Raw genomic sequence first — 13,376 nt, 5'->3', positions numbered from 1 at the left:
TTAGTGCTATAAAAAGGTCTGACCAAATATGGTGGTCATTGTTGTGCATTTCCGAACAACAATTCCCAGCAAACACTGTGCTGCAGACACATAGACAGGCTGTTACCAGATAAAGCCAGCCTAATGAGCCTATACATCCCTATTTATTAGGCATCTGCAGTTTTATTCATCTGCACAGACATTCATACTCGCACACACAAACACACACACACACACACACACACACACACACACACACACACACACACACACACACACACACACACACACACACACACATGAAAACATAAGGTAACACATGGGCCTCATTAGTGTGTGGTGTGATAGGTATCGGAATGTCTCTGTGTCCATGGTTTATTCTTTGTGGAGTGTCCTAGAGGCTGTGTGTCCTTGGATGGCAATAATGATAATAATTCATTTAATTTGTAGTGAACTCTACATTCAAGCAGAATCTCAGAGTGCTACCTAGTTAAAAACACCTCATAACAAAAGCATAGTTTAAAAAAATATACGTTTTTAAAAAGTAGGAAACGCCTTTCTGAATAAAAAGGTTTTTAGGCCAGTCTTAAAATATAGACCAATACATCCCTAATGAAATCATAAGGTGGTCTCCCACACATCCTTGGGATGCACGCCTCGGTTTCCAGCTTCATAAGCCCTTTTCCTGGGCTGTTCTCTTCCCTTCCCCTAACCTGGGTTCACGTCCAATTACTACCCTAACCCCCGCCCCCCCCCCCCCCCGGGGCACAGTGTGATATAATGAAATTGATGTTTACGTAATTGGCCGTGCATTGTTTTTGTTTTGTTTGTGTGTGTGTATGACAAATAATCTGAATTTAATTAAATGTAATTGTTCGCCGTTGAGAATAATATTGATTGCATGCTTGCTTGCTTCTGATCTGCTTCAGGGGGAGCTGTGTGGAAGAACAGTCTAGGAAGCCCTTATTCACATCACTTTAATGTCATGGTGTGGCCATGGTGTGGCATCATGGTGGGCCTGGAAATCATGACAATAAAAGGCCATTGGCACACGTGGCTCGGTCTCAAACCATACTGAAGTATCTTATTCTTATCTTATGAAGTATCTTATCTTATTATGTATGTGTGAATGAACACAAGTTGATTAGATTGTAAAGACACGCAAGCAAGACATGACTGCTCTGAAATAGTATGGACTCATAATATGGTGGACAAAGCTGTGCTGGTTTTCCTTTACTTGGTGATATGACACTGAAGATGGAGCTGATCAGAAACATTTGCACATGGAACTCTTCCTCATATCTGTGAAAAGATTTTGTCAGCCGATGTTGGAAACATTGTTATATCCGCTGTTAAGTGGATTTGGCTTCATTCACCCTGTGCGTACATGTCAATTTCAGGGGACTTTATTTAACAGTGAACATCATCCTCCGTTTAAGCCAAACCCAAAAATGACCATTGTGGTGGAAACTATATAAACAAATCCAATGGTATATTCAACTTGGTATATTCTTCCCCAAAATGATTGCCCATATCAAATTGGTATATCATTAGCCGGGTTTCCACTGTCGGGCCACATGCGAGTGAGCTAGTGCGCGCCAAGGCTGGTTGTGTTTCCACTGTCACTTCTGGTGCTTCATCTCGCCTCCCCAGGGCTTTCTCGGGGGCTGGCGGCCAATAGAGTGAGAAAGCATTAGCCAGGCGCTAATAGAGTGTTCAAGCATTAGCCAGGCGCTAACGGAGTGTTCAAGCATTAGCCAGGCGGTAACAGAGTGTTCAAGCATTAGCCAGGCGGTAATAGAGTGTTCAAGCATTAGCCAGGCGCTAATAGAGTGTTCAAGCATTAGCCAGGCGCTAACGGAGTGTTCAAGCATTAGCCAGGCGGTAACAGAGTGTTCAAGCATTAGCCAGGCGGTAATAGAGTGTTCAAGCATTAGCCAGGCGCTAATAGAGTGTTCAAGCATTAGCCAGGCGCTAACAGAGTGAGCAAGCATTAGCCAGGCAGTAATAGAGTGAGCAAGCCTTAGCCAGGCGGTAATAGAGTGAGCAAGCATTAGCCAGGCGGTAATAGAGTGTTCAAGCATTAGCCAGGCGCTAACAGAGTGTTCAAGAATTAGCCAGGCGCTAACAGAGTGTCCCTAAATCGCTATAAGAAAATAAATGGGGTTTTAGGAAATTGACAAAACAACGCACGTGGTAGATAAATAACTGCTTGAAAGACCCCATATTCAACTCTGTCGGACCAAAAAAGAAGTGACTGCCTCATTGTGAGGAGAGGTCAGTCTGTGAAAATGTATTTATTTACATATTTAGTAAATATTATTGACATTTACATATTTATTTACTTTCACACAGAAGAATGCATGTAGCCTATTTTTGATCTTACTTACGCTTGCTCTGCAGTTTGCTTTGGAGCTATGAAGACGACTTATCTCATTCATCAAGACAAAAAAGTCAGTTTTGTGAACAAACTAACACTGGTCTTGCTCGAGCACTCATAGCTCTCTCCTTCTTTTAGCAACTTTCTCGCTAATTACACAGTTGTTAACACGCTCTTCAGATCTACTAATTACTTAAAGGCACCCAGTGCAACTTTATAGGCTTGAGCCTCGAAAAATAAACATTCAATTTCTAGTCTTTTTTACACGTAGGTAGACAGAGAGACAGAGGGTGAGTTGTTAACACGCTATTCAGATCTGCTAATTACTTAAGCTTAACCGTGATGGCTTCTCTCTCCTGACTCTCCAGCTCTCTGTTGCTTGGTTTGTCTTATGTTTAGCTATTCCTGTCTCCTTTCATGATAATTAAGTTGTCAGTTAAAATGATAAATATGGTATTTAATTAGTTTTAAAACCTGTGCAACAACAACCACGTCATACAAGCGCACAGAAGAGTGTCCATGAGTCACTTCTTAGTCACTTTATTGAAAGAGACCAAAATTCTGTTCAGAGGTAGCCAGGGATCTGCTTTTACCAAGACAGCGTATTTTTTCGCTGGCCCATCGACCCTGTGGTGGAAACGCAAATTAATTTTGTTCCTGCCGCTTCTATCGCCGACTGACACGTGGCTCTTACCAGCCTGATAGTGGAAATGTGCCTAATAACCAGAGTACCCTTAAACATAAATGGATTAAGAGGAAAGGTGTTACACCTCTAACAGATTGATAACATGGCACAATTTATTTGAGTGCCTGCTCATCTTAATTCTGTGTACATCGAAGCATGGGGGATGTGTGTTTATGGCCAGATAAGGCCTGAAATAAATCCGTCCGCACCCTGTAAAGTCCAAGCTGAGACCACTTCTATCGGCCACCAGGACGGAAACACCTTGGGGATCGAGGATACCCACAGACTGAGTTAGTAGCTTCCTTGCACATTTTTTTTTTTTGCCCCTCTATCTGCTTTGCCTCTACCTGTGACATTTGCTGCTTGCGTATTTGCAACCTGGAGGCTCCAGACCAGTCAATTACAGCAGTTGGTTTGCGGAAAAAAAGAGCGGAAAGCAAATCATTTTCTCCCCTGAGATGTTCTCCGCAGCAGAGAGAAGGATGACCCCGCCCACCCGTGACTAGAGGCCATTGGTCAGGCAGGAATCCGAGGCAGGATTCGCTCGAGATGTCGTCAAAATCTCCTGTCACCACTCGTTCGTGGAAAGTCTGATGATAGTTTTGATGGAAATTGATATAGTCATATAATTACCATTGCATATATGTATGCTCTTGTGTGTGTGCGTGCCATGTGTATTCACAGTCTGTCCCTCACCCTCACCCATTGCCTATGCTAAACGGAACCTCCCTAGACATCCCCTTTCTACTCATGGCCTAGGTAATACACATACCAGGCCTTTGTGTAAGCATGTTCCGGAACATTCCGTGGGGGGGGGGTGGTGGTCACCTCACCTCCCCTCCCACTTACATCCCCATTTGCCAACCTTGACCTATCACCCCAAGGTATCCCATGATTGACCAGTATCTAAACCGTAACACACCCCCATTGACCTGTGACCTCCCATAGCTGACCTTATAAAAAGTAATACTGTACATTGAAAGCCAATCCGTTACCCTGTCTCATTTGATAAGGAACTGATTCCCTATAGGTTGTACGTGGAATAAACCTTCGAAACCTGTTGATTCATCTCGTGGTACCTTTATTTTATCTGCAAAGTTTAGCCTCAGTCATAATTCTGTCAGTTTAATGTCTCCTTAATCCCATGCCTCACCTGCCTAGCCCATCCCATTCCAGCCCCTTGTACCTTGAAAATGCATTCAAGCTCTTTTTGTTTCTTGTCCATTTTCAACAGGTGTGAGACATTTCTCTATTGTCAAGCTGTGAACAACTAGTAACCACTGAATCCATGTATACAGTTTCCACCACGATGGCTGAGTCATTTAAAGGTGCAGTATGGATCAATAGCTATTTGCTAAAGGTATGCTAGAAGCTAAAACTAACGAAATCTCTTAATGTGCTGACTTTGACATTATGACAAACTAGTTACTCAACGACTGTCCTTACACAGTCAACAACATCAAGCAAGTGCAACACAAGACTAAGCAAGACGGCAAATAAGCTACTTACTAGATCGGCAGAAGGTAAGCAAGTCAGGATGGCGGGCTGCGGCAGGCAAAACTACATAACGCAGTAATATGCCTATCGACCCTGCTATGCCAATGGCACCGACGTGATTCAAATGTCATTGTAGCGCCCCAATTTTTTTTAAGCTGTTATTTTAAGGTTAAACTGCTTATCCTAACCCTAATCCTGAAGCATAATTGTTGCATATTGTACCTTTAAGGTTTGGCTTAAACAGAGGATGATGTCTGCCGTTAAATATAGTACAGCCTCAGAGTCTGCTGAAATTGGCATGTATGCACAGAGTGAATGTGAAAGGCATCTCCTCCTGAAAAGGTTACCAGACAACAATCAATATAATTGAAGATTCTGTTATAGAGATTTGGTAGAGCTTTATCAGTGAGGCAGTTTGTCTCATCTTATCTAAGGATATACTGCATCCTTCCCAACAGCAGAGAGGGGGCCATGTAAGCTATCGTTTATGTGTGTGTGTGTATATATACTGTATGTATATATATATATATATATATATATATATATATATATATATATATATATATATATATATATATATATATATACACAGTATCTACATATATATTGTATATGTCAGTCTCTCAGTCTCTTAATTGCCTCTTCATTCATCACGTTTATATCCTTATTTATTCATGTATCCATTCATTGAACCCATCATGCAGCCAGAGTTTTCACTGAATGTATGCATGGACAAACAAACAGTATATGTGACAATTATTTATAACGTCATAGATTTAAAAAGTGTGACAGAGACGCCATGAGATTCTGCCAGTTCTGGCAATTAGCTGCGTGTGTATGTCTGTTTCTTTGTCACCCTCTGTCTCTCTGTCTACTTACGTGTCTGATAAGCTGTGCAGTCATAACCAGGGGGACGGGAAAAACCTACAGGCTTTCATTGACCAAGGCTACCATTCAAACAACTCATACAATATCTCAGTATGGGTTTCTCTTTTGAGACTCCAATATCAAAAGTATGAATATACGTAGACGGTTTCAATTATAGTCCCCACCCTTAAGAAGCACTGTAATCTCGTACACCGATTGTCTGTGATTCTTACGTAACATAGAAGATAAGACCTTCACCTAATGTTACTAATAAAATCCTCTTCTTTCTTCGGTGTAGTCGTCTGTCTCTTTGTGCCCTCTCGCTGTAAGTACAGCTAATACATGTCTGGGAGCCCTGCCATTGTCAGGTAACCTTAGTTTACTTGTGCAGCTCTGGGATTTTTGAGACAGAATGAAACGCGAGCGGGTTGATCAAAAGATCTCAGAAAATGGCAGACTTCATGTACAAGACATCATTAGATGAGAGAGAAAGAAAGAGAGAGAGAGAGAGAGACAGACGAAGAGAGGGGGGGGGGGTGGAACAGGAACCTTCCTCTCTCTCTGCTGTTTTCCACCACTATCTGTCATAATATACAAAGATTTACAAAGATGCTATTTCAGACGGGCTGAAGGACTTTCTGCAGGACTGTGGACGTGTTCAGTTCTGTGGACGTGTTCAGGTCTGTGGACGTGTTCAGTAGATCATTTTTAGATCAGATTTTTAGACAACCAATCAGCATAGAGTGTTGTTACATGCGCGACTCTATGCATGAACATGAACAGGAGTCCCGCACGCAAGGTTATAGTAACCAAAGGACATTTATTAAAGTATAATAGAAAAGTCGGTATTATTGTCAGAAATAAAAGTGTAGTGCAAGCGGGTGTCTAATGGGTGTACATATGTACAAACAAACAAACAAACAAACATAAACGACGCACCAAGGAGAGGGAGCCTCCTGCACACTGCGCCAAGGCCCTCATATGGTGGAGCTCATCAAGCCCTCATTTCGCACACCTGCGGGCACCTGCGCAGACTCTGCTACCCAGCTGTGGAAACAGAGAGCACTGATAGCAGGGGGGGGGGGGGGGGGGGGGGGGGGGAGCACACCAGGCTGGGTCGTGACAGTGTGCAGTTGGTTTAGGTGAAACACATTTTCATTTGAAATGTGTTCAAGACTATAAGGCTTCTGGTAACTACACTGGTTGAAAAAAAAAAAAAAAAAATGAAAATGAAAAAGAAAATGTGGATAAAGTTGTGGAAACATCTGTATCTCTACATCTCAAATATTTTAGAGACAAGCATTGCAGAGATGATGCTCTGTGAAAATATGTTAAGAGGAAAAGACACAGGGGTACACATGATAAGAAAATTATACGTAAAGACTACTGGGAACTGGTACGAGCTGGATTCTATGAATTATTCGCTATGTAAATAGTCAAAAAGTCAGTTGATTCTACATGAAACAACCCATTTCTAATTGGATTTCAAATGTATTTTATGACGATGTTTTTTTTAATCTTCAAAACAAAGATGATTGATTATATCAATCCGTGATGGAAAGACATGTTCACTTGACTCGTAGCTGTTACCACCAGCTCTGGCTATCCAGCGGAGTCATAGGGTAGTGTGATCCTGGTGATGCGCAAAGCTATGCTGTCCAATCCCCGATAATTGAGCTCTATAAAAACCCCAACCTGCCTGTTGTTGTTCCCATAACGTGTTACAGCCACTCTCCCAACATAAGGATACACACTTACAATGTCGTTATCTTGTCGAATCAAAAGATTGATGTGCTGCATGCCTTTATTCTAAGTCCGTTTTCGGCTCATAAAAAGACAGTTAGGCTTTTTTTTTTTGCTTGTAATTTTCATTCTTCACTAAATGTAAAGTTCTGGAGATAAATGGATGAGGATAGCCATAAAACAGCAAAGAAAACAGAAAGGATTATAACGTCAAAACTTAAGACTTAAGTCTTGCAACGGAAATCTTTGTCGTATCCTCCAAAGGAGACTGGGTATGGAATGGATGTCATGAACGGAAGGAATACTTCGCATAGCTGGGGGGGGCAAGAGGAATTCCAAGAGGATGATGTCTTCGGTTCTTTCTTTGGTGTTTTAAATAATTCCAATGTCTTGTTAAACAAAACAAATCGTTCCTGGGAGGACTTCTATAACCTCACAGACGGGTTTGGTAAATCCGACCTTATTGGCGATGGATGGGGCATTCTGAGAATAACTATTTCAGTTATTTATTCCGTGGTCTGCGCACTTGGGTTAATTGGAAATATTCTTGTTTTATACTTAATGAAATCCAAGCAAGCATGGAAGAAATCGTCTATCAACCTTTTTGTAACCAGTTTGGCTGTTACAGACTTTCAGTTTGTTTTAACACTGCCTTTTTGGGCTGTGGAGAACGCAATGGATTTCACGTGGCTTTTCGGGAAAGCAATGTGTAAGATCATTTCCTACGTGACTGCAATGAATATGTATGCAAGTGTGTTTTTCCTCACCGCAATGAGTGTTGCCCGATATTACTCAGTAGCCTCTGCGCTCAAGCATAATCGACGCCGTCTGCGGTTTTCTGCAAAGTGGATGAGTGTCGCTGTGTGGGTCTCAGCGATAGTGGCTGCGCTACCAAACGCGGTGTTCTCCACAACAGCCACGGTGTCAAACGTGGAACTATGCTTGGTGAAATTCCCGGTCAGAAAAGGAGACGCGCCGTTTTGGCTGGGGCTTTACCACGCGCAGAAAGTACTGGTGGGATTTCTCATTCCGTTAGGAATCATTTCGGTTTGTTATCTCCTGCTTTTGCGCTTCATTACGAACAAAAACGTGAACACTTCTAGCGCAAAGAGACGTTCTAAAGTAACGAGATCTGTGACTATTGTTGTTCTCTCTTTCTTCCTCTGTTGGTTGCCAAATCAAGCCCTGACAGCTTGGGGCATTCTTATAAAACTCAACGTTGTTCACTTCAGTGACGAATATTACACGACTCAGGCTTATATATTCCCTGTGTCTGTGTGTCTGGCACACTCGAACAGCTGCCTAAACCCAATCTTATATTGTTTAATGAGGAGGGAATTCAGAAAAGCTCTGAAAAAACTGTTTTGGCAAATTACCTCTCCTTCTGTCGTTAACATGAGACCCTTCACTGCGTCGTCTAAGCCTGAGCAAGACGGACAAGCCAACGCTGTGGTTCCGCTGAGTCCACAGGCGCCCGCGCTCATTTTTTACCCGCCAGGTGTTGTCATGTACCACGGCAAGAACGACCTTCTGCCTAGCAGCACCTAACTGCTGACAAGTCATACTCCGAGAAATGTATGTATCAATTTGTTGGTTCACTGACCGGAGTTCCGAATGTCCATCTGACTTTGCATTGATCATTTATGTGTGGAGAGCAGAATGCTCTACCACTTGTGTTCAATTGTGATAAAAAAAATAAAGTTTTGAAACCTGTATTTTTACTTGTAATGCATCACAATCATTTCGATCCCCATAGTAGTGACGCAAGTAGAAATTGTATTAAAGACTGCGCTGAGATTTGTTAAATTGTGTAAACTAAACGCTAATTCCTTCCCCATATTATTGAGGGGATTATGTACATATAGCATAATTTCAAACACCACATTGTTGTACAATTGTTTAAACAGCTGTCATCAGTATTCGCTGATATACTACCATTCTAGTAGGCTATAAGTGGTTAACGCATGCATTTCCAGTCAGACAGACATTAAGGTGCACGGCATTATATAATATGTTCTTTAAAATCTGCACTATCCTTTACACTGACCGACCTATGAAAGCACATAGTCACTATTACAACAAACTAAGGAAAGGTAGTTAGTACTTTTATTACATAATTTTATACATATAAAATGACTTTAACAAAGTTTAATCCACATTTCTGATGAAGACTGCGATGAAAATACAGCCTATTAGTGACACTGTTGATGCCGAGAGGACCACCACAATGACGCTGCCAGCCAGGTTGACCAGAGCGCCGAGTCCAGCCCCGACGATGATCTGAGCAAGCTGCACCATACACGTGAGAGCAGCGCAGTCCACACCTGTGCCGCGCCTGGGCTGAGAGGGGTCCACATCGCCCAATTTCCTCTGTTGCTGTTGGGAGTGTAAAAGGGGTAGGTTGGAGAGTGATAGAATGAGAGTGAGAGAGAGGGTATGGATGTGTGTGTTTGTGTTTGTGTGTGTGTGTGTTTGTGTTTGTGTGTGTTTGTGTGTGTGTGTGTGTGTGTGTGTGTGTGTGTGTGTGTGTGTGTGTGTGTGTGTGTGTGTGTGTGTGTGAGAGAGAGAGAGAGAAAGAGAGAGGAGGCAGATGTGTGTGAGAGAGAGATTCAAACTATGTATAAGAAATGCATTCAGCACAAATACATTTCAATGTAAACACATACTTATTAATTATAATATTTAAATTCAAGTCTTGCCTGAGCTCCAGCACTAAGTTTTGTCCCTGGCAAGACTTAGAAGCGGCATCACAATATAAATATTTATATCTGTCAGAGTTAGGCTTTTCCCCCTTTTTAAACAGCTCACACACACACTGAATCCTTAATCATTTGGCATTCTTTTTCTCATGAATGATTTATATTGCATTCAGTAGCGTAACCGGTGACATTCATACAGCATTCATTCAGTTCATACAATCAGTTATTAATTCACTAAGTTTATATAGATTCATTGGTGGTTCTTGGCTTCGGCAAACTACCCCGGACACTCACACTCGAGTTATGATGGGTACTGATTTAAATCAGAGAGGGAACCTCCACTCCCTGAACAGATTAAGAGTCTGATCAATACTAATCACCACACAGAAATCCGCTCTACACACCCACAATTTCCCCCCTCAAAGATATTAAAGGGGTTCCCAAGTGGAAATGACCAGCTAGCCCTAAATGAGTCTCTATACTCAACAGTTCTCAGTCAGGTCTTTGATCATCACCAGTGGTGTAGTGGTCTTTGGAGAAGCGGGTATATACTCTTAATGTTTTTAAGCAGCCCATACAGCCCAGGATAAACGCCCTGTTTTGAGAAGTGGGTATACGCAATGCTGACTGAAAAATAAATGGGTATACTCCGTATACCTGCGTATACCCTGGACTACACCATTGATCATGACGTATTCTAGCTGTGGCAGCTATACACATATATTCATCTGCAGCTTAAACTGGCTAATCCAGTCAGGCTCGGCACACATGCGAGGTGCCAGCCTGTCAGATTCAATGTCATGCTGACTACTCCAGTATGTTACGGCAATGTGTCATCCATGGGAAGGAATGGATGGGAAATTCAATATTTTGATATAATGGTCTGGCATAGGCTACATATTTATTTTGGCATCTAGTTTTCATCATAGTGACGTGGGGATAATATAATGTCAGTTTTGGCAACCACATCAAGTAAATAAGTATATAATGACATAATTTTGGCAACCACATCAAGTAATAGCATTTTATGATTCATCGTAAAGATGTCATTGCCGTTAAGATACGGGATACACATAAATATTAGTTGTAATTTGTAAAAGACCAATTTGTAAATTTGGCTTGTTTGGTAAGCCCCTCCTGTTCCATCACACAGACACACACACACACACACACACACACACACACACACACACACACACACACACACACACACACACACACACACACACACACACACACAGACCTGCCCAATTCTTTATAGATCTGCAAAGGCAGCCAAGGGCCATTATCTCGTGTCTCTCCTCCTCTCCTCTCCTCTCATTCTCTCCTCCTCTCCTCTCCTCTCCTCTCTCCTCCTCTCCTCTCCTCCTCTCTCCTCCTCTCCTCTCTGCAGGTTCCTACTGCGGTCATGGTTCTTTATAGATCTGCCAAGGCAGCCAAGGGCCATTACCATGTGTCTCTCATTTCCTGTTCTTGTCGCAGTCATGCCGCTCCAGAATATGAATGGCGTATAAATCAGCCATTTATTTCCTGACCAATTACTATATCTATATTTGCAATTTTTGTCAGTTACTGATCTTTTCACATCTGCATCTATCTGAAGACAGAGGGGTATCTATAACAGAGGGGTATCTATAACAGAGGGGTGTCCAAATGGCCTCTCTGTTTTCTTTATTAAAGACAACTGTAGCGTGGTGTCTTTGGATTCAGTGACTATGATTCACTAATTATGAGAACACATGCATGCACACAGACACACACACACACCCACGCACGCACACACACACACACACACACACATGCACGCAAACACACAAGTTACTTTCACAGGATACAGGACTCCCCATGAAAACACCCGTCACACGTTGACCTTAACTGTCTGTGCCTAGAATTACAGTCAGGTAATAATAGCCATGGTCATTCTGTGTGATTTAATTCATGAGTTGCTCAGTCGCATGAAAACACATGTTTCAAGGCACTGATCTGTTTGCCTGATGCTGCCTTGGTTTCAACGTGTTAATTGATATGTGCCCTACCTGATAGACACTTCCATCAACTTAATTCAATCTCTCTCCTCATTTCAGTGTCATCTCATCCAAATAAAAGCACCCGGGAATTCATACTTATCACATCTTGCCTTTAAAATATATATACAACACCGGATGTCTCTGTAATTTGTTGAAGTTCAGCAGTCGACCTCTCAGTGTGTACATACATCTACTGATGCCTAATCTGGACACATCTTCAGTGATGTTCCTGGGATCATTGGACGTTTCGGGTCTTTCAACATAAAAAAAATAAATAAATAAATAAAAAATCATATCGAACAGGGCCTCGTTTCCCGATAACGACGTATCTTAACGGCCTACGTGGATTTTGGCGACATCATAGACTCATCATTGCCGTAAGTGCGGCGTCGGGAAACCGCTCTGCAATATCCCTCTTACGACCGATTTCAAGTCCTTTTTAGCGTTCGGGAAACTAGGCCCAGATTTAGAGATGTTTTTTGTTGAGGGACCAGATGAAGTAAATAGGCACTCTCACCTCTTCCTCCCTTTGGTATTCCGAGATGAGGTTGAAGGGTATGGTGTACAGGGTGCTGGACATCACTCCAAACACACTGCAGAGAGTCAGGGTAGCGATGACGTTTGGGAACAGGCCGATGAGACTGGTGCCCAGGCCGAACATAAAGTAGCCCAAGAAGTAGAGTCCCTTCAGGCCGATGTAGGGCAGCAGCAGCCTCTGTGCATCTACCGAGAGACAAAAAAAGATTGAAATGTACAGATGGCACCTTCAGTAATTTTATATTTTAACGCACAGCGTGCCACAGTCATTGCACATTTGACAATAACTATTAAATATATTCTCCGCAAGGTGACTTTGGCTGGGAGCTCATGCATCATCATTCTAACATGTGCAGCCTAATCAAAATGGTTTTATGTGGGGGGGGATCCCTTAATTATCCCTTCAACCATTCCGGCACGTGAATTAATTATGGTCTGTGTTTGCCTAGGATAAAGCAGAGAGCCTCTGTTTGCCATGAGAGGAGCTGCAGGGGTGTGTGTGTGTGTGTGTGTGTGTGTGTGTGATAGAGCAGTGAGCCTCTGTTTGCCATGAGAGTAGCTGCAGGCTTCAATCGGCAGCTGAATTACATCCAGACTCGCTGTCTCTCTCTTTCTGTCTCTCTTTGTCTCTCTCTGTCTCCCTCTGTCTCCCTCTGTCTCCCTCTGTCTCCCTCTGTCTCCCTCTGTCTCTCTCTCTGTCTCTCTCTCTCTCTCTGTGTCTCTCTCTCTGTGTCTCTCTCTCTCTCTCTCTCTCTCTCTGTGTCTCTCTCTGTGTCTCTCTCTCTCTCTCTCTCTCTCTCTCTCTCTCTCTCTCTCTCTCTCTCTCTCTCTCTCTCTCTCTCTCTCAATTCAATTTTTCAATTCAAATGGCTTTATTGGCATGAATGTACAATACACTGTTGCCAAAGCACTAATAATAATAACAATATAATAATAACAATAGTAAAAATAAGAATTGGTAA

The 13,376-nt window shown here is 42.4% G+C and overlaps 2 protein-coding genes across 2 annotated transcripts in view; one reads left to right on the top strand and one right to left on the bottom strand.

Annotated features, from left to right (window-relative positions):
• Window positions 1-7,430: 7,430 nt before the first annotated feature.
• rxfp3 (relaxin family peptide receptor 3) lies at window positions 7,431-8,699 on the top strand (the record flags this gene model as incomplete). Its single annotated transcript, XM_080841983.1, has 1 exon — window positions 7,431-8,699. The coding sequence occupies one exon, from the start codon at window positions 7,431-7,433 to the stop codon at window positions 8,697-8,699; it is 1,269 nt and encodes a 422-aa protein (XP_080698109.1).
• A 600-nt stretch (window positions 8,700-9,299) lies between these two features.
• The window catches only part of slc45a2 (solute carrier family 45 member 2), a gene marked incomplete at both ends in the record, with an annotated part of 24,725 nt that continues 20,648 nt past the window's right edge, over window positions 9,300-13,376 (bottom strand). The window contains 2 exons of the mRNA XM_080842440.1: window positions 9,300-9,527; window positions 12,395-12,600. Of these exons, the coding sequence (XP_080698566.1) occupies window positions 9,300-9,527; window positions 12,395-12,600 (434 nt within the window). The remainder of the gene's footprint in view (window positions 9,528-12,394; window positions 12,601-13,376) is intronic.

This window comes from Sprattus sprattus, assembly GCF_963457725.1.
Source record: "Sprattus sprattus genome assembly, chromosome: 7".
NCBI classification, from domain to species: domain Eukaryota; kingdom Metazoa; phylum Chordata; class Actinopteri; order Clupeiformes; family Clupeidae; genus Sprattus; species Sprattus sprattus.
Note: the sequence above shows the minus strand (reverse complement) of the source record. Positions and strands in the feature narration are given on the sequence as shown.